Source organism: Falco naumanni, chromosome 1 (assembly GCF_017639655.2).
Source record: "Falco naumanni isolate bFalNau1 chromosome 1, bFalNau1.pat, whole genome shotgun sequence".
Classification (NCBI taxonomy): Eukaryota; Metazoa; Chordata; class Aves; order Falconiformes; family Falconidae; genus Falco; species Falco naumanni.
The window spans coordinates 57228157-57249022 of NC_054054.1; the positions used below are offsets into that span (position 1 = coordinate 57228157).

Below are 20866 nucleotides of genomic sequence, written 5' to 3' on the forward strand. Positions count from 1 at the left end.
AGAGTGTTTACAGGTAATTACGTTTGCTTTTCCCCTTCATCACACATTATAGTGTTACACTGAGAAGTGTACCATGACTCTCCAAAATTTATCTTTCAGTACAACATTGGCAAATATAGAGACAATTCCCTATGAAAAATGCACTACTTACTGAATTCAGTGTTCAAATACACTATTTTGTTGGTAGAAGCCATCTACCGTTTGGTGTATTTATATTTCTTCTCTAAATATTTTTGTGACATACATTTTTAATTTGACGAAAATGACATGGAAGTGAAAATGGAGGTAGGAAAACTTGTCCGTATTTACTTTACTCCCATTTCAAACGTATGTTTTGGCAAGAGAGGGACTCACATGTGATCTTACCTTCATTTGATTCTTCAAAATATGAAGCAAGTTACCATTTGTTGTTCACATGTATATTCTCCATGCAATTATTACTAAGTCATTAACATTAAGATTACCATACTTTTCTCTCAACTAAAATACTACAGTCAGAACTCAGATTGCAGAAAACAGTGAAGGACAATTTTGGTTTTGAATGTAATGTCCTCAGTTTCTTTAGTACTCTTCTAGGACCCTCTTCTGCTCTCTGCCAAAGGCATCGTTCAGCACCCAGTAAATTAATATGATCAATTACAATCAAGCATATTTAATACCACAGACTCTCTCAATGTCTATCATAGTAATAATTTTCAGAAATTACCTTCCTCACACTTTCCTGAAATGCACTCAGAAGTCTCACATTCAGAAATCTGGGTCAGATTTTCTCCCTGAATCCTAGTTTAAATGGCACTAAAGCCTTACGATTTCACTGCAATTACTTGGGTGATATTTACCCTTACAAAGATGAAATGTTATAATTTTCTCTCACAAATAAAGTATGTCAGGGATTACTAGCAGGAGGAGACAGTGGGTGCTGAATACAGCTCTACTCTGCATAAGTAGAGTATACTTTAGTCCCTTTTGGACTGTTCTACCTTATATTTTTGGCTAGAGTAGCTTAAGCATCCAAAAGCTGTAGTTAGTCTTTTCCGGCCTTTCTCCCTGCACTGTGAAGTTCGATGCCTGTCATTTAAGGCACTTCAAAATACAAGGTTTTAAATTTAAATGCTGACTGTTTTTAATGGTTTAAAAACAATTTCAAAGGATAATCTAATAAAACGTGAGGTAGCCATTTACACATGGAAAGATCATTAAGTTTTGATTTTGTCCTGCACACATGGAATATGAATGAGTCAGGGCAGTTGCTTACGGAGCTTTACAAGGACTGTCTGTTCTTCACTAACAGTATTACCCCTGGTCAATCTAATGTCACTCTGACAGCGGTAATTTCCTACCAGATAGTGTCTTCCATATTTATAGAAACTGATAAGAATTCTGCTGATTGCTAGTGACATTCTGTCTAGACTATAGAGACAGAGAGAGATCCACTCAAGAAATGAATGTTACATATTAGCGTAATATTTCATATGTTAATGTCTAGGAGAATAAAATTATCCTAAAAGACCCATAGCAATTAGTGTTCTAAGGAGTTAAGAATAGGTGGCAACAAAGACTATTTGGCAGGGAGGACAACTAAGACAATTGATTCAAAGGTAAAGCGATGACAAACTCTGAAAGGGTCACTGTAATCAGCAGCTCTGCCTTTCCTTTATAATCCAAACAAGAGAATGACCTAGTATTAAATCCTGTTTCAGTGAGTATACCTTTCTTTTCTTTTTGGTTTCTTTTTGCAAGGGGAGGGGAACAGGACAGAAAGAGGAAAGAGAATACAAGCATGATTTGAAAACTCACAGAGATTGAGAATATATCATGCCTTAGTGACAAATAATCCCTTGGCTACTCCAGTCATTAAAACAACCTACTCTTAAAAAAGAAGCATTTTATACAGCTGGCAAGCTTGAATTTTAGCCTCACTTCAACTTTCAGGTGTTGGATCTTATTTTATTTTTGTGCAGCTGAGTAGAAAGACTTTTATTGCTATAGATTGTTGCTCACACAAACTGTGCTTCCATCTTAACCTGCTCTCTGTTAAAAAAACAGGTTGTGCACCTTAGCCCTACTCTGCTGGAATGTTTTCCAATCCTTTACTCATATTCACACCTCTTCTCTAAATCTTCAGTGATTTATAATTATTCTCTTTGCCCCGAGGGATGCCAGGCCATCATGCAGAACTCTATGGAGGCTACACCTTAGTCATGTAAAGAAATAGTATAAACATGGTATAAACTCCCTTTCTCAAAATTCTCCTGCCAGAGCACACAAGGATAAGTAGTGACCAAGAGATTTGTTGGTTATTCTTAAGTTCAATACATCCCCTTAAGTTAAAAGTCAAAAGCATCTTTACCATAAGTAAACACAGAAATATACTGGAGAATAAAATTTGCGGTTACCACTTTATGCTTGTACCTACAGTTTGAGGCTGACCAGTCTGGAAAAATGTGTAATTCTTGACCCTTGCAATATAGAGTCCACTTCAGCAACACAGATCTTTTGTAAATACATCCTAATGAAAACATGACCATGTATGAATTTAAAACTATGTTTACGAATGCAAGATTTAAACTTCCAGGAAGTCACATTTCAGCTCAGTAGAACCTCCAGCAATATCAAACGAATTGTATCTGCAGCATTTTTTATCTTGATTACTAAAGAAATACCCAAACATCCTGGAATACAGTTAGCAGAATCTAAATTTTATCATAAATTGCATTGACATTAACCAAGAAGGATGCTTACTCAAGTATTTTTACTGCTGCTAGTCTTAAAAAAAAAACCTTTCAAACATTTTTCCTACAGAAAAGGGGCTTATCCTCTGAACTGTCAGGTTATGGTTTGAGTAACTGAAGAAAAAACAAAAGTCCTTTTCTAATGTTTCAACTACTCTCCATTCAAAAGATTCAACTCATTGATCTTATTTACCACAGCTCTCTTCATCACTATCATCCTCACAGTCAGCTTGACCATCACATCTTCGAGATGCCAGGACACACCTCCCAGAACGGCACTTGAAGTGACTGGGTGAGCATTCTGTCAATGACAAGGAACAGGGAGAAACAAGACTCCATAAGCTGCAAGCTTAATCATCACATGGATACTTATTTATCACTGTGACTGATTCATAAGGGTAAATGACAGGAATAGAAAGCTTGTGTGATACTGAACTGGAACTATGTAGGAGGTAAGACTCTTAACAATTAGCTGTGAACGGAGTGAAGCAATATTTTCCAGAGCTCTCCCCTCACATGCCACCCCTTGTCAAATTTTAAACCTTTGCCAAGTAACTGCCATACAATGTTTGTATTGTGAGCATTGCTTTTCTAGCTCCTTTTCTCACTGTTGTGGTGTTGTGTGAAGCAGAAACAGCTCATCTGATGTGCTGAAGTGAGTATAAGATCCCCAGGATAAAAAAAATAAAATATATTTTGGCAATTGTGTGGCTATTTGGATTGATTAAACCACCCATAAATGTCAACAAATTACCCCTTACATCACTTCTGCTTCATCTTACAGAGTACCATTTTGAGAAGGCTTTATTTAGATGGTTTTGAAAAACCCACCCATTTTTTCATACTGTACATGTCGCTGAGTTTGATGTACAACCTCCATCATACATTGCTGTTGTAGGGTTTTTTCCTTCCTGCAAAATCTCTCAGATGTTTAATACCATGCAGTACAAAAGATATCATCAATGAACATGGAAGCCTTAGAAAACAAAATTCTACCAAGGTTCAAGAATAACTCATTATGAAAACAACGCAGTTCACAATGCATGCTGTCTTGGCCAGCAGTCTTCTTGGATTCAGCACTGACTCAAAGAGAACTTAAGCAATTCAACGCATTGTAATTACTTTGTCAATTACAGCTTAAGTTGGAAAATCACCTATATTTTGTAATTATGAACATTTTAAATGCTCCTAGAAGTTTAATTTCTAACATTTTTTCCCCAGAAATATTTATATAAGATTTTAAACTCCCAGGAAAGACTTTCTAACCAACATTGGTAGTCAGCAGAAATCAGGCACTGAATCAACTTAAAATTCTAGCAGTAAATGAATCCAAAACACCTCTGATAAGACTCTTAATCAGTTACAATTTTTCTAAAAGGATACTAACCCTCCCTTCTTTTTCACTGATTTCCCAGGAATATCTATTTCAATGCTAAGATGATCAATAAGCAGTGAATCAGCTTACTAGGCAGAGTCCCTCTAATTACAGTGAGAATATTTTTAGATTATAGTTTTATAAGTGAACATAATTTATCTCTAGAAATGGAACACTATAGTCCTGTATGCAGTAGTATATTTTAAATACGATCATTCTATGCTACATTTCAAAGCCAAATGATCTAATAACACAGGGAGGAAGGTTAAAAGACATTTGACACCTGAGAAAATTAAATCAGATTATTTTTCTCTAAGTCACCTTGTTGTACTAAAATCTTACTTTTCCTTTCCTACACAGTGCTGTGTAATAATGAATAATTCATTTCCACCAGCCTACTGCTGTAGAGGGAAATTATCTCCTTGTCTCTCAGGAGTCCCACAACAGAGGATTTAATTACTGTGATATCACACATACTTATAAAATCCTCACAGTGATACGTGCACATGGTCTTTTCTTGAAGAAATAGTACTAACCACTATAGACGCTTCACTTTTCTTGTGATTCCTTCACTACGTTCACAGCAACACATCTTCGCTAAAAGAACTATAAGCTAACTAGCTTTCACTCATTGCTTTCTCTAAGCAAGATCGTGGCTGTGGAGAGACAGTCATCATCGTGCAAGTGAGCAGAAGAGTGAGAACTGGACATGATCAATATATTGCAGGCACTGTAGCTCACACCATCTCACTGTTTTCCCAGCTACTTTACTGGCATTTTGGCAAGAAAAACAAAAGGTATGTCAGAGTCCCCACAGATCTCACATCTGATAACCACTGCAGCAGGATAAGCTGCACTTTTTTCTATACATCGAAAGAATATCTAAAAGCATTTAAGGCAATTTCATTCTTTTGTTCCATGTTTGCACTCACAATGTATTATGGCAGAACTCTAAAACTGAAATTTGTCAGTTGCTACTGAAGCTGGTTTGGCACAACTTTCTACAAAACTTTCCCCAGACAAAAATCCATGTGCAAACAATAGCTGGCAAAGACACTAACATTACAGAATTTTTCCCAGAGCTGTCGTGAGGCTCTGCTTTTTTAAGATTGCCAAGATTCTGCCTCCTGATTAGAAAAGCATTATTATGTCATCTAAATAGGTAAAAAAGTGAAGTATAAACACAAGCAAGCAGTAGGTGTAGTGTTAGCAAGAAATCTCAAACACTGACTTTCACAGATTGAGGGTAACTGATCCTTACTTTGAATAGATTTCTTATGAGAACTTCCTCTTATCTGCAGACTGTAAGGATACAAATTCCCTAAAACCCAGTTTGGAATAATTTCCGCAGTTTAAATATTACAATTTAAAGAGGAGGTATGGGGGAAAAAATTAGTGACTTTGGGAACCTAACAAAATCTTTAATTTCCTGTTATATGTATTTGTAGGAGTTACCTTCTACATCTTCATCTGGTGTTAGACAAGTTTGGTTGTCTGAGTTCTCATCTGGAAATTGAGTGCAGTCAGTATCTTCTGGCCACTGCAGACCTACAATCCCAAGCACAGACTCACAGCGTTCCTTAGACTGTACACATAATGTCCTGAGGAAATAAAGTGGAATCGCACAAAATAACTGAGTGAAAGTCTTAGAAATTCCCAGTTATTGGACATTAATAATCCTAGCCAAAATTAAAGATGAAGATCAAGGAAAACTCCATTAATCAGATTTCTTTACATGAAAAAATACAAATATAACAAAAGATATGTTCCTATTGTTGAAACATTATTTAAGTTACTGTATGCATACTATTACCTGAGTTATAACATAATAGCCAGTTAAAACTACTTACAAACATTCTCTCTTCTGTAAGGGATGGCAGGGAACCTTTTATTGAGAATCTTTTATTTATTTCTGTCCTTTGCTCTCTGCACACTCAAATCTTTGGCCAGAGCTGACCCTTCCCAAAAGCTACTGCAAGCCATTAACTTATCAGTCTGTGGTGAAAAAATTAAAATGTAGATAATCTTCAAAGTAGCGTCAATCACAGAGCGTATGGGACCCTATTGCAATACTGCTAGGAAAAGTGGAAGAGTAATTAGTACTTTTTTTTTTTTTTTTTTAATCCTTCCCACATTCCCATACCAAGTCTCACATTTGGGGTGTCAGAATACCGTGGTAACAGACTTCTCAATTTACTTCTCAGTCGATTCTTACCTGTGATACTATCTATGAATCAATCTAACAAGTTAACAGTTAAGAGTACACATCACAAAACAGAAATCTCCCCCTTCTTGGTAGGAGAAAAAAATACAAGGTAAAAATAAAAAAAAAATGTAGCATAGAAATGTGTAATTTTTCACAACAGAATTCAATCTAGCACTTTTTAAAGAACGTTAAGCGTATTTGGCAGTTAACTAAAATATCTCTTTACTCTCCCAATTCAAATACAGTAATGGTATGCCTAACGATGCCAACAGATAAAGGGCATGAGATTTGACCAGGATTATTCCTCATACACATCTGTCACAGTTTTGAAACAACACCGAAGTCAGCTGGAAACTACTTCAATACACAGATAGTGTAATCTCCATGCCAATATAGGCTACTGTGACTAGGAAAGCATTTACTGGTCCCAAAATAAGGGACACTGACAGACTTACTGGAATGTTACGAGACCCAGCACCTTGCAGAATCAATTCATTGCAAAGACAGTTTGTAATTATAAGGAAACAATTTCTGAGCTTATTACATATGTCCTTCATCTATGAAAATCCATTTGTCCTCAGTGGAAACCCAGCACACATTTAGCTTCAAAGATTATTTCACCAGACCTGGACTAACATTACCAATGCCTTATCAGATGAATGGCCTCAATAACAGCAAGTTCAGTTCTCTCAAAAAAACCCAACCTCTTCACGTGTGTTCCTTACTTTAAACAAAACTTCATGAAGACCATAGTAGTTAAAAAATAAAGCATGACAGTCAAACTAATAGCATAAAGACGATGAAAAGCCTTGCAAAGCAGGGACAGATGTTTTATACAGAGGGAGCAGAATTAAAATTGTTTAGTTATACCACCTAGAATGAAAAGAACAGATCAAGGTTGCAGTATTAAAAACAACCCAATGACTCTGATGAGTATATTTCATAATAGATCCAGAAATATAGCATGAATTTGCAAATCATGGTTGAAACATGCACTTTGACTTGAAAAGCTTAGCACTGAAAAACTGCATTAGCTGAACTCCATTTCATATTTACAGGAGAAGACAGGTAAAGCAATACCTATGTCCTGTTAAGCTCAACTAACCACTGACATCTTTGAACAAGAGGGCAGTTATTTCGCAAAGGCAGCAGCAGGTTCTCAGAATATAGTTTCTGTTCTCAGAATATACCATTCTGCCTTCTAGGAGCTTCAAACTGTACTTAAGTAGATTTACATTTATATTGATATATCAAATGTATTTAATTTTTTTTCTGCCCTACATTTATCAATTACCTCAAGAGTTTATTGGTATAAGCCTATATGTGTTTTCATTTCTAAAAGATTTTTATGTTTTTACATTCTATCTGTGTCTGAAATTCTTCCTAAAACCATAAAGCAGTACTACAGATCTCAGTGGCACCCCCCAAGGTATCCCTTCCTGATAAAAAACATTCTCGATTTATGATCTAACATGAGTGAAACATGAAAACAGTTATAAAAGTAGAGCTTTGAATCCTAGGATTTAAAAATTTTTGTTGTATATTCAATCTGATCTAAATGTGATGTTACCCTGCTTTGAGCAAGAAGTTGGACCAGGATGACTTCCAGAGGTCCCCTTCAAACTAACTTGTTCTACAGTTTCTGCAAGTTCCTCTTCATCTCTTTAATACCTTAAACCTGAAGACTATTCAACTGTTTTGTGATACATCCTAAAATCTGTTAACTAGGTATGTAGTTGCTGAAGCAAAGAGCCTATAATTTAACTTTTGTCCCTCTACATTGAATAAGTTAGCCGAATTTTTACTATTGTACTGCTTTCTTTAAAAAATAATAAAAAAAAGGAAACAACACAAAAAACCCCCTTGCTTTCCAAACAAGCAAGCCTGAAAAAGAGCTTGCACAAACCACTCTATAACTTGGCAGCTATCCCATATGTAATATTCTAACTTCTGTATTAGGTCCCTATGTGAGAATACGGCAATATCTTAGTAAATTTCCCTGACTCACTTTTAACTTGCACTAAGCAGCACATCACTAGACAAAGAAATGTTATCTATTTGTCAACAATGTCACGTGGTACGACATCTTAGGATATATATTGCAGTTTTCAGGGCACTTTTCTTTCAACTCAGTAGATGTAAATCGATCAATACTGTTAGCATAGGCCCAATACCAAGAGACAGAAATACAGTATGAGAAGGCTCTAGCAGTCAGTAGTTCAAAGAGCTCTGCCTGCTGAACAGGTTTATTAGCTCTCCTAACCTGCAACAACCACTGCTACCAAAGCCATGAGATTTACAGAACATGGTCTCTTTTGAACAGACTCCTAACCCTGAAAAGTGTAGCGATGTTAATTGATGAAGATGATAGAAAAGTTAATCTGACAAGTAGGAAGCCTAAGTTAGTCTGTAATTCAGAACGATGTGGCACACTAATTTAGAAAGGTAAGCATGCATTAAATTCTCAGTTTTCCTTAACAGTATTCAGAGAGGGTTTTGCATAGATGAAGTGATACACTAATGCAAGGAACTATTACAAATGCTAATGTTCCAAATTAAATTAATTGGTTCTATGTTTAAATACCCTTTATAGTAGAGCAATTCTAATCATACACACAGAAATGCAAAATGCCTCATATAAAGTTCACAGCACCCTCCTGGACAAGTTGTCCAGCCACAGGGTAAGTGGGTTCATGGCGCACTGAGTGAAGAACTAGCTGAAGGGCAGAGCTCAAAGGGTTCTAGTGAATGGGGCTACAGCTGCCTGTTGTCTGGTCACCAGTGGCACTCCTCAGGGTTCAATTCTAGGGCCAGTTCTGTTCAATATATTTATTAACGGTGTGGATGCAAGAGCTGAATGCACCGTTAGCAAGTTTGCTGATGATACCAAACTGGGAAGGGGTGTTGACTCTCCTGAGGGACAAAAGCTTTTGCAAAGGGATCTAGATAGATTGGAGCATTGGGCAATAATTAATGGGATGAAATTTAACAAGTCTAAATGCCACATCCTGCACCTAGGATGGAGTAACACCAGGCACAACCATAAATTAGGAGAGCAGCCCTGCGGAAAGGGATTGGGGGTGCTGATGAACAGCAGGCTCAATATGAGCCAGCAGTGTGCCCTGGCAGCCAAGAGGGAAAACCACATCCTGGGGTGCATCAAACACAGCATGACCAGCCAGTTAAGAAGTGATTATCCTGCCATATTCAGTGTTGGTGCAGCCTTACTTTGAGTACTGTGTGCAGTTCTTGACCTCACAACTTAAGAAGGATGTGAAGGTCCTTAAATGTGTCCAGAGGGCAACAAAGCTGGTGAAAGACCTGGAAGGAATGTCCTGTGAGGAGCAGCTAAGGACTTTGGGCTTGTCTAGTTTGGAGAAAGGAGGCTGAGGGGTAACCTCATTGCTTTGTACAGCTTCCTGAGGAGAGGAAGTGAAGAGGGACGTGCTGCTGTCTTCTTCCTGGTATCCAGTGATAGGACACGTAGGAATGGTTCAAAGCAGTGCCAGGGGAGGTTTAAACTGGACATTAGGAAGCATTTCTTTACAGAAGAGGTGGTAAAACACTGGAGAAGGCTTCCTAGAAAGGTGGTCAATGCACTAAGCCTGTCAGCGTTTGAGGCATTTGGACAATGCTTTTTATAATGTGCTTTAACTTGGTCAGCTCTGAATTGGTCAGGCAGTTGGACTAGATGACCATTGTAGATCCCTTCCAGCTGAAAAAGGCTATTTATTCTATTCAGTATATACATTTTGAAAATTATTGAACTGCTGTTCTCTTTGCTTTGAATATTAATCACATGTGTAATGGACTGCATTTAGTGATCTTATAAAATATTGTTCTCTACCTTTTGCTATGAAATTTCAAAGCAAAATTTCTGGCATTTTTAATGGAAACAGAAAATTGGAAAAAACTAATATGACAGAAAATGTCAGTCAAGAATTAAATGAAGCATAGTATAGTACCTGCAAGGTGGGATCCGCTGATTTGTATGGGGGTCACATTTTGGTACTAAGATTGTACAGGCAAAAAACATAAGGTACTTGTAGCAGTTGGTCTGAACCAAGGCTGGGAAAAGAGAAGACTCCCAACTGATAGAGGCTTCCTTCTGCGTCCTGTGGCCCAGGTAGTTTGGGTAATAAGTATAGTTGTAAGGCAAGTTCATACAGAGTTCCAGAGTAATTGGTTCACACTGACCTTTCACAGAAAGAACAAAAAAAGAAACACAAATGGTGTGAGATTAAATGAAATACAGAAAAAATAATCATATAAGTATTTTAGAAAATTATCAGTCTGGCGATTTCCTCTCAGGCTTGAGAAACTACAAGTTTCAGAGGTCAAGACCCCATGAGCCTGTTCATAACAGTAAAGAAAGTTGGGTTTGACCTCTGCCTACCTAATAACCTATTCAGAGACTTATATTCCCTTAACAATATGCATTAACTTCCTAAATAGCATCGTAACTTTAACATGGTACAATAAACTATTCTTTAAGAACAGATTTATTCTTTTCAAATCAAGTATCTGATTATTTCCAAGAACTCCTGCATCATACAGCAACACACTTCCTACTGGTGTACTATGGTATCATAACACACCTCACACTGGCATGGGAATTGTCAAAATTAAGATGACTGGGATCACAGGATACTTTGGGTTGGAAAGGATCTCAGGAGATCTCCAGTCCAATGACCTGCTCAAAGCTTGGTCAGCTCTGAGGACTGATCAAGTTTCTCAAGGCTTTATTTAGTCAGGTCTTAAAAAATTTCTAATGACAGACTGCAGTTTCTCCATACAGAAAAAAGAAGGCAGGATTTTTATTTTATTTTACTTTACTTTTTGTATCCCAAGATATGAAGGAAGAATGGCTACAATTAGGTTATGTATTGCACGAACACTGAGTAAGAGACAGTCTACATGCTAATAATTTAATTCAGATAAGACGTAACTGATAATAAAGAGAATAATAAGCAAGAGCAAAATAAATGAAACAGCTACAAGCTCATATGATTACACAGACTACCTAAATACAAATATCATCCAGCTTTTAAGGGGTTTATTACAACACACATTGAACTGCCTGAATATTTTGGATTTAAAAATTGTATGGCTTTTATACTTCTCAAATTGGTAGTCAGAAATATTTATTTTTCAGTTTTCCATCACAACAGAAAATGACAGGATTTCACTTCAATTCAGACTGAAATTCAGCTTTTTATTTAACACTAAGACCAATGTGAAATAATTTAATTTTATTTCCTTTTGAAATATGAGAAAATTTTCTATGGAAGTGTGTACTATTCCACTCATTTGTTATTAAAAGACTGCATATATTTGCTTATTCTAGAAGCAAGTGTATCTTAACACGATTAATATTGTCCACCAGCCAGTTGCTAGTGTCAGTTGCCAGCAGTGTGGCAACTGTGTCAGCCCATAGCTGGATCTTTAAGAGGAAGTTAAAAGAAGACCCAACAGTCATTCAGCTGATGAGCAGAACTGGCCAGTCTTTCTTGGACTGGCATTCCCTGTTATAACCTCTTTGAGTATTTACCTCTAACCTGAGGGTCACAAAGCTCATCTTATATACAGATTTTCCTCTCTGTTAGGTCCTCGCATACTGCCAATACTGAACTATTTCTGTTGTCTCAAACCACTTAGTCCCAGCTTTGGGGTGTATGAGGTTTGAAGACTTCAACAAACTTTCTCACACTACTGCCATTTTCTTTTCTTCATGGTGAACTCTCCCTGGGCCCTCCCACACTTCAGCCCCAGATGCCCAAATCAGTTCGGTTTTGTCTTTTGATTTTTCCCCAGTGGGCATCTTTTCTTGATGTGTACAGAATATTACATGTTCGTCAGTATTTCATGATGAAACCTGAGTAAAGGAATACAGAATTATATGCAAAGTTCTAAGCGTTTGGGTAACATAACATTAAAACTAAAGGGTAGAAATGCACATATAACTATTCTCCCTTCTGTTATGCCTCGGTTATAAGGGGTTTAGGTGAATTCTAGAAGAAAATCTAGTCCACTGAAATGCCCCCGTAGGACAGCTCTTCACATGTTTAAATATGATTACAATTTTCACACTGTGTTTAGAAAGCTTCTATCACATTATATGCAGTGTTGTTGTAGGTTTGAAAAGAATAACTTTGACTCACACCCAAATCCCTACAATCCACAAGCAGAGAAACAAAGAGAACATACACTCCAGGGGAACATCTGACTGCATTTAGGTAACTCAAATGTTAATCTTTTCTTCCGATGTCTGTCCTACAGTTTAAGAGATCTTGCTGCTCCCTTATTTATAGCGTATGTAAGTACAACCTAATGAGTGGGGAATAAGTAATAAAATCCATCGCATCTTTTATCCTAAATAATAAAAGAAACCCAACAACAACAAAAAACACAACACAAAACAACAACAAAAAACAGATTATGCCTGGGTTTAATATATTCATGTATTTATTATTAACTTGCTCTACCTACTACATCGCAATTAGTTCCAAACATAGTAACAAAAGTGAATGGGATATTTCACAGGATCCAAGAATGGCTGATGTTGGAAGAGACCTCTGGAGGTCATCTAGTTCAACCCCCCTGCTCAAGCAGGGCCACTTTGAGCAGATTGTGCAGAACCATGCCCAGACAGCTTTTGACTGTCTACAAGGATGAAGTCTCTGCAATCTCTCCGGGCAACCTGTGTTCGGTCACCATCACAGTAAAAAAAGGTGTTTCCTTATGCTCATGTGTTTCAGTTTTTACTTGTAGCCTCTGGTCCTGTCTGGTCCAGGCACTGAAATAGCCTGATTCCATCTCTTTACACTCTCCCTTCAGCTATTTTTTCTGTTATGCTAAATATTTTTGAACTGCATTATAATACCAGCCTAAACTGATTAGACATTATCATACATGGAGAACACCCATCATATTTAATATTGTGAAATGTGGCCTATGATTTGGAATTTTCCAGCCAAAGAGTTATTTGGGCCAAAAAATACTGCTTTGTCAACACTGAATTTTTCCATGGGAATTCTCATCTCTTACTAAAGATTAAATAACTCTGGTCAAAATATGAACAAAAAAATAACATGAAACAAAGACAATGGTACTTCCAGATGTTACACAAGAAAAATGTCTCCCAAATTCTCTTGTTCTTCCATTGTGTATAAACAATTAAATATTCACTGGAGCAGAAAAGGAAAAAGAGAGATGATCCAGAAGTATAATTCAGAATATGTGTTACTCCTGTTGAGAATTACAGACTATTGCCATAATATGATGAGGAAACCACTGAAAAGCTCTTGGGTTTCTCATAACATGGAATAGGAACATTGTATTAGAACTCCAATATCACATGTCAAAAAATGTTTTTCACTATCCTGTAATGTAGTCCTAGCCACTCAAACACTTTCCAAAATTGCTGTCCATACATACAAAGGGATACACAAATCTGCATTGATGAGGAAAATTTTTTGGACCACAGGACAAACTGCTTTGGACCACACTAAGTCTCACTCTGATTTATCCACAAGATGAGTCCAAGAAAAAAAAAAAAAAGTACACTTTCAGCAATTTCTTATTGTGAGAAAGACTGAAGTGCAGTCACAGGACTGTTGCTTTTTACAGGACTGCAGTCGCTGTCTATGAAAGGTAACTTGCTGAAGAGAACTGCTCCCTGAATATGTAAGAACCAAAGGCTACTGTGGGAATTGACATATTTTGTGACTTGGGTAAGGCTGCTGCCTTGTTTGCCAGCTAACTAGAGGGCCTGTCTTATGCGTGACTGGTGACTACACAACCATCAGCTGGTCTCCCAGAAAGACTGTGGAATATCTGCCCTTGGAGACACTCAAAACTCAGCTGCACAAGGTCATGGGTCACGTGACCTAACTGGCACTGCTTTGATCAGGAGTTTAGGCTAGTTGACAAAAGGTGTGAGCTAACTTCCTTCTAATGTTAAACACGGTACTTAATTGTCCCTCTTCAAAAAATTAGGAGAAGCATTGATAGAAGCACATGTAAAGCATATACGCCCAAGTATCTTGCATCTTTACTTTAGCAGCATCTAAAGGTCCCAGCATGAATGGCACCTGTCTCAAACACTTGTGGGTGACAGCTGCAACTTTAGAGACTGTGAAGTTTGGACTAACTGACCTTCCCATATCCATTCCAACCTAAATGGAATAACATTATCCAAACAAGTTACCTTATAGTACCAAACCATACCTTGCAAAGAAAACTGCTCAGCACAAAGCAGTTATAGGATATGTCTACACATTCATATATGTAAATGAAGGTAAGCCTGCCCATGTGCCAAGGTGACCTGAATTGATGAGACTGTATTAACACATCACTAAGTTTTAATTAATTCTGAAATACAGTTCTGCCCCAGTGTCAAAACCCAGCCAGATATATTTCTTTTGAGTATCTGTTCACAGTGCTGCATTGCACAAGTGAGAAAGAGAGCTATTCAGAAGCGAGTGTACAGTGGGTACAGGAGGCTTGCATGGAGTGGTACAGGACAGGACACAGAAATTAAGATACGCAGTGTTGAAGACCCCAAACCGTTACAGTATGTATTGGTCAGAAGAATAACTAGTTTAGCCAGTTTGAGTATCAAAATAATTCCGTCATAAAAGGGCTACAAGTTCTTCAGACTAATAAACACCGTATTTTCTTATGATTTGAAAATAAACCAGTAGCTTCTGCTTCACGCTTCCACTATGTTGTTTATGCAAACTCTGAATGACATTAAATATTAAGAAAAAGTGCAACAGTGAGCACCCTTTAAGAACATATAAAAAATTCACAGAAAGAAAAATATCTTGATGTCAAACATTACGAGTATTTTAGTACATTAATAATCAAGTGTCATGATTAAACTTTTTGTTTCAACTTTGCCCTTTTCAATACTTAATCATTACACATGTGTACTATACAGTAAAGTATTACTGTGTCCTACCCTGCATCCTCATTATACTCTAAACCACCCTAAAACAGTGACAGTATGAAGCATGTGACCTACTTACTGCAGTTTGTCTGGCTGTTTCTCATCTCACAAAGAGAAGTTCCACAGGGATCAGGACAGGAAGTACATCTCTGGTCTCCCTCCTGACAGAGGGTTTGACCTGAGGAAAATAGAAATTTACTATTCTAATTATTTACCCAACTAATACAAATGACTGGAGTGTAGTGATAAGAAAACACAGAGTTTACATTACAATTAAGTATTTCCTTTACATAGTTGATAAGCGCCCTACAGCATTTCAAGTGCAGTAGGGAAGCGTAAAGAACAAAAGTGTGCAGCACTATCCAGATGTCACTCTTCTTTACCCCTACGTCTAATATAAGACTTCAGAGTCCGGTTTCTGAATGAGAGGTATGGATCTCTGAAAGCCATTTACCATGATCCTCTGGCAGAGTATGAAAAGCTATGTAAACTGGATTTCAAAGGGAACAATAGGTCCTAGTTGAAAGAAAATACTCTCCGGGAATTATTCTTCAGTGCCATTCAGTTGATCTGCTTCTCATTTTATGATTATTTTGGTGGACAATAAAAAACATCCTGAAGAAAGGTCATCAGAGCTGAAGCTTTATTGTCCTTCTCTGGCTGGTTAAAAAACAAACAACAACAACAACAAGCAGAAACCCCAGAAGGCTATGCTCCTAAAGATGGAATCCAGAATAACTAAACCCAGCACTTCACCAAAACTTTTCTGAGCACATTACCTGGGTAGTTAGTTTCTCTGACAAATCCCTGGACTTCTCTCTCTCAGAGGTGATAGCTCCTTTCCAAACCACTAAATTATTTCTTCCATTAGCTTTTGCAAAATCAGCCATTTAATTTCCTATTTTCTATACAGAGGCTGAACAGTTTGTATTTTATAATTCCATCCTGTTTTAAATGGTTTATTGCAACTATTGCTTAGTGTTTGTATTGCACTACAGTCCACAAACATTAATCATTCAGTCATGGAACTGTTATATTTGGTATAGAGAAGATGCTAAAGAAACTTCATGTTTTGATGACCTTGACAATGACCTTGTCCCAAAGAACTGATGTTGTAATCATATCAATAGACATTCCTAATTATGTGGATTTACAACCCTTCATACACATTATATATTGAAGCAATGGAGGTATTTTCTTTTGCTGCAGCAATTGACTGTCTTATTTTACAGATGCATCGGGTTGCAAAATGGAACTTGAAAGGTAGAGAAAACCTTTCGACTTTTAAAGCTATCAGAAATCTTTAAATTAAAATTAATTTTTAAAGTTTGTTCCAATTTCTTCTTACCCACACTGGAAGAGTTTCTCAACTCTAAAAATCTCTGTGCTACGTAGATTGTTTTGATCCTAGCACAGTCAGGGCTGAATTTCTATAAACGCACTCTACCCTGTCTTGTGACAAGATCACAGAACCATCTGTGAGTACGTCTGTATTAGACTTGTCACAAAATGGCAGCAGTAGTGTTAATAGATGCCATACCTTAAATTTCATTAAGGTAGCAAAGGAGACCGTTTTTTGCATTCAGATATATAGATGAAACAATGGTCATTTGTAATCCCTATATGTATAAACTTGTACTATTACACAAGGTCCCTATATCTTTATATAGGCAAGTGGCACATCACTCCATCTTGACCTCAAATTTCTATGCTGATTTCATATATTTACTGTGTTTGTAACAAAACCAATATTCCAGATCACTTCAGTCCTAACTTCATTGTCTCTCCTAGGCATATCTAAATTGTTTGATTTGTAGAGCACAGAAGTCCTTGTATTAAGTGTATGTCTATTATATTTTCTTAGTTGCTGAACTCAACAACATACATAAGAAATACAAAAGAAAGTTACAAACAAGAATTCTGCTTTACTAGTGTATGGGCTTTACCAGGAACTAAGGAGGAATAATCCAAATGACATCCAAACTCTGCCTACACATTCTTATGTGAATTTGGGATAGACAGGATATGGTTGCATAAAGGAAGAATTTTGCTCTACACAGTATTTCAAAATACTATTTTGCACATTGAAGAATGAATAAGAAGAACAATGAAAACTTATATATTTAAAAGTTTGTAGTTTAACACTAAGTGAAAAAATCTTTTAGCATATAGATAGATCACTGACTGCATAATTATCATCCCATCCTACTCCTCTGCATTTAGTATCCTTGAATCTGTTCGTCTTACCAAAAAGAGATTTTTAAGCATTTCTTCAACATCCACAAAGGCAAGAAGCAGTGAAAGACAAAAACATCACTGACTTCTAGCCCAGATCACGCATCAAAGTTTTCAGTGAAATTCTCTTTTACTAGTGATAAACAAATTTACAAGGCTTAAGTTGAATGAATTTTAAAAGTTGAAATGGTTGCTTATAGAATGCTCTAAATAGTTCTGTACTTTTCAATTTATACCATTCTGCTGCTTCACCTCTTCTATATTAAAAATGATAGTTTCATTTTCAGCAAGAGAAATGGAAGATCACAGAATTCATAGAGTAAGACTGAGGCTGAGTATCAGGAAAGACGAAGAATAAAAACTGAGCATTTTGTGAGATTGCACAGTCAGAATTAAGGACAAGATCTGATCCTTGGTTTTTAGATTTGCACAGTCAGAACTAGAAGAAATTTCATGCAAGACCTTTTTACAACACCAAACGAAGAATAATAGTAATTTCTGTGTTTCAACTTCTCAGCTATTTTTTTGAACACAGATGTTTAAATTGGAAGGAAGATCCTCAGAACTTAATATGAAAAGAAGGGAGTGAGTGGACATGCTTATGAAAGGTTTTCTTCTAAATTGGTTTCCTAAAGAAATGAGGCTTATATAATCACACTGTGTATTTATCTTATGATATCAGGTCTCTTCTACTCTAATTACTTTTGAATAGGTTGTCTAATTATCACTACATCTGGCAGCACTAGAGTTTTCTAAATAAACCAAATTACTTTAATTTCTTTAAAATAACATTCATAAGAGAAAGACATTAATAGTTCTCACATTGAAGGAAAGGCTGCAGTCTGAACCTGTACCTTGTCAGAAACAAGAGAATTACATGTGAAAAATACCTTCAGATGCAGAAACCACCACAACATGACATTTCTTTCTGAGTGTCAAAATACAAGTCTTCAGGAAACCATGTTCCGGGCCTCAAGAAACTGCCTGGTTTCCTTTTCTTTCATGCAATCCATCATGTGACAGCTACTAAGTAGATGTGAAAATTATGTTCTCATATATTTTCCCTTAGTCACACTAAATCATTAATTTACTTATGCTAACATTCTTTCTCTGATTCCCAAGTTCTGATGAAAAAAGGTTTTTCATGAGAAAATTCCTGCTCAAGCAACATCAATTCCTGTGATAGCAACTTCTAATTGCTGCAGATAATCTGAATATCTATTAATCTTTTTCAAGTAACAGATGGTCATGTCAGGTATTCAAATACTATGCTAAATATCACCTCCATTTCTTTTAAATTTATATATTTTTAAGGACCAACGAAACTCTATTTACAAATTCCTGTGTGAAAGCAGGCACCAACCTGTCTTAGAACGTGTTATTTGAAAGGTAAAGAAAGCAAATTTTTCAGACAGCTTTAGCTAAAAGCATTTCAGAACAAAGCAGTCAATGGTAGGTTCAGTAAAAAGAGCAAAATAAGGGATATCCTTACTTTCACTGCAGTTTTCTTCATCACTTCCATCTTTACAGTCATTATCTCCATCACACTGGAATGCACTAGGAATGCACTGCCCATTTCTGCACTCCACCAGACCCTGACTATGACATGCTAGAGAAAAAAAAAATACATATCTTCTGATCAGTTTAGGCTAATGAAGGTGTTAATTACTTTTGAACATCATCTTGAACTTATTTTAGGAGGACCTGATAATACTGCTTAGCACTGAAGATCACTAGACATTTTTCGTTATACATGGGCTATGTTTTCCACTGCCTATAGCTGTGCTGATCTTTAACTACACGGACTGAAACTAAACACGCCAGGTATTAGCAACAGGCTGAGATGGAGGACAGCTTTTCCAAGAATAAACCACATCATTTTTACTCATATAAAAACAGTTACCTTTTCTTTACCCACTTACTTACATTCCTTTCTTCAGATTAGGTTCTTAGATGTCAGGAAGATTGTAGGGTAGTGGTTGCAAGGTCAAGCACTGAACGGCAGCAAGAAGCAATGCAGCATAAGCCTATGTCTTATGAGAACTTTAACCACATTAAAACATGCACTAGTTCCCAAGACTTGATTTTGGAACTCAGCAATATTCTACTATAGTTGATTTGCAGATATACACCATCATCACTGGAGCCCAAACTCTAGCAAGGTGCGATAGGTTACATACAAGCACATCAAAAAACTGTCACAAACCCAGAATGCCACCAGTTTAAGAGGTTATATACATTCATTCATTACCCTTTAATGGGAACATTACAATTAAAGAAAGCTAATTCTGTAATTAACAAGAAACTGAAACACATGGCAATGCTGGTACTTCTCAATAAATGTTTAATTTGCTGCAGCTGTCTACCAGAAGGGAAATTTGTCAAGTACAAACCTGTGAAATCAAATGAGCTTATAGATTTGCCTTACAAGTAATCAGTAAGTATACTACTTATCTTACATTTTGTTTCTTATTTTTAAAGGAAGAAAAATTTAGAGATTAAGGGAACTTACAGCAATTGATTTCATCTGATTTGTCTATACAGTCATGGTCACCATCACATACCCAATCAGCTGTTATACATCTCCCATCTCCACACTGATGATGTGTCACTGGATTACAATCTAAATAAAATGTAAATATGAGGTCCAAAAAAAAAAAGGATTATAAATTAGCATTTGTATATTTTATATTATTGATCAATTGTTCTATGCCTCTAAACTAATATTTCTTACTAATTTGGCATTACTAAATTACAATAAGAGATTTTTTGTACCTGCAGATTTTTTTGCAGGTGGTAGTTACATATGTTCTGAATTCTATTGCCCATATAGATAGTGATGCATTCATTCCTTCTCTCAAACACACAGTTGTTTCTATTTTCAACTAAAAACAACTTTCTTAGATTTTTTAAGCAGATTAAAAGATCTTCTGGCTTCCCATCTCATGGAATGATTTTCAGTTAGCCAATGTTTTCAGTTGCCATCACAGGAAATTATTCCCTATGTTTATCTTTTAATTAGAAGAAAAAAAAGTTTCTCAACTGCTGTATTTGGCACTTAATCAGAAACTGTTTCTTGCATACACTTACAATTTTCCATAAGAATGATCTACAAAGAAATTATTTAATTCTTTATCTTACCCTTTCTACCCAAATACTTCCACAAATAAAGAAAAGCATTCTGTTGAGCAAGCTGATGTTACACCAAAATAAATAGGGCTGTAGGCACAGTTCAGTCTGCCAAATCTGCTATGAAATCTATTTATAGCCTGCACAAACAGTTAGATCTTAAATTTTGCATAGAAAAAATATCTCAAGATAGGAATGGTAGGAGTCAGATAAATGTTTAGAAAAATCTTTAACTA

General features: G+C 36.4%; 1 protein-coding gene across 1 annotated transcript in view; it reads right to left on the reverse strand.

The window, feature by feature from the left end:
- CORIN (corin, serine peptidase) overlaps positions 1–20866 on the reverse strand; it is a 149293-nt gene that overhangs the window by 33719 nt on the left and 94708 nt on the right. The window contains 6 exon segments of the mRNA XM_040600424.1: positions 2926–3033; positions 5563–5708; positions 10279–10510; positions 15346–15444; positions 18994–19110; positions 20014–20124. Of these exon segments, the coding sequence (XP_040456358.1) occupies positions 2926–3033; positions 5563–5708; positions 10279–10510; positions 15346–15444; positions 18994–19110; positions 20014–20124 (813 nt within the window).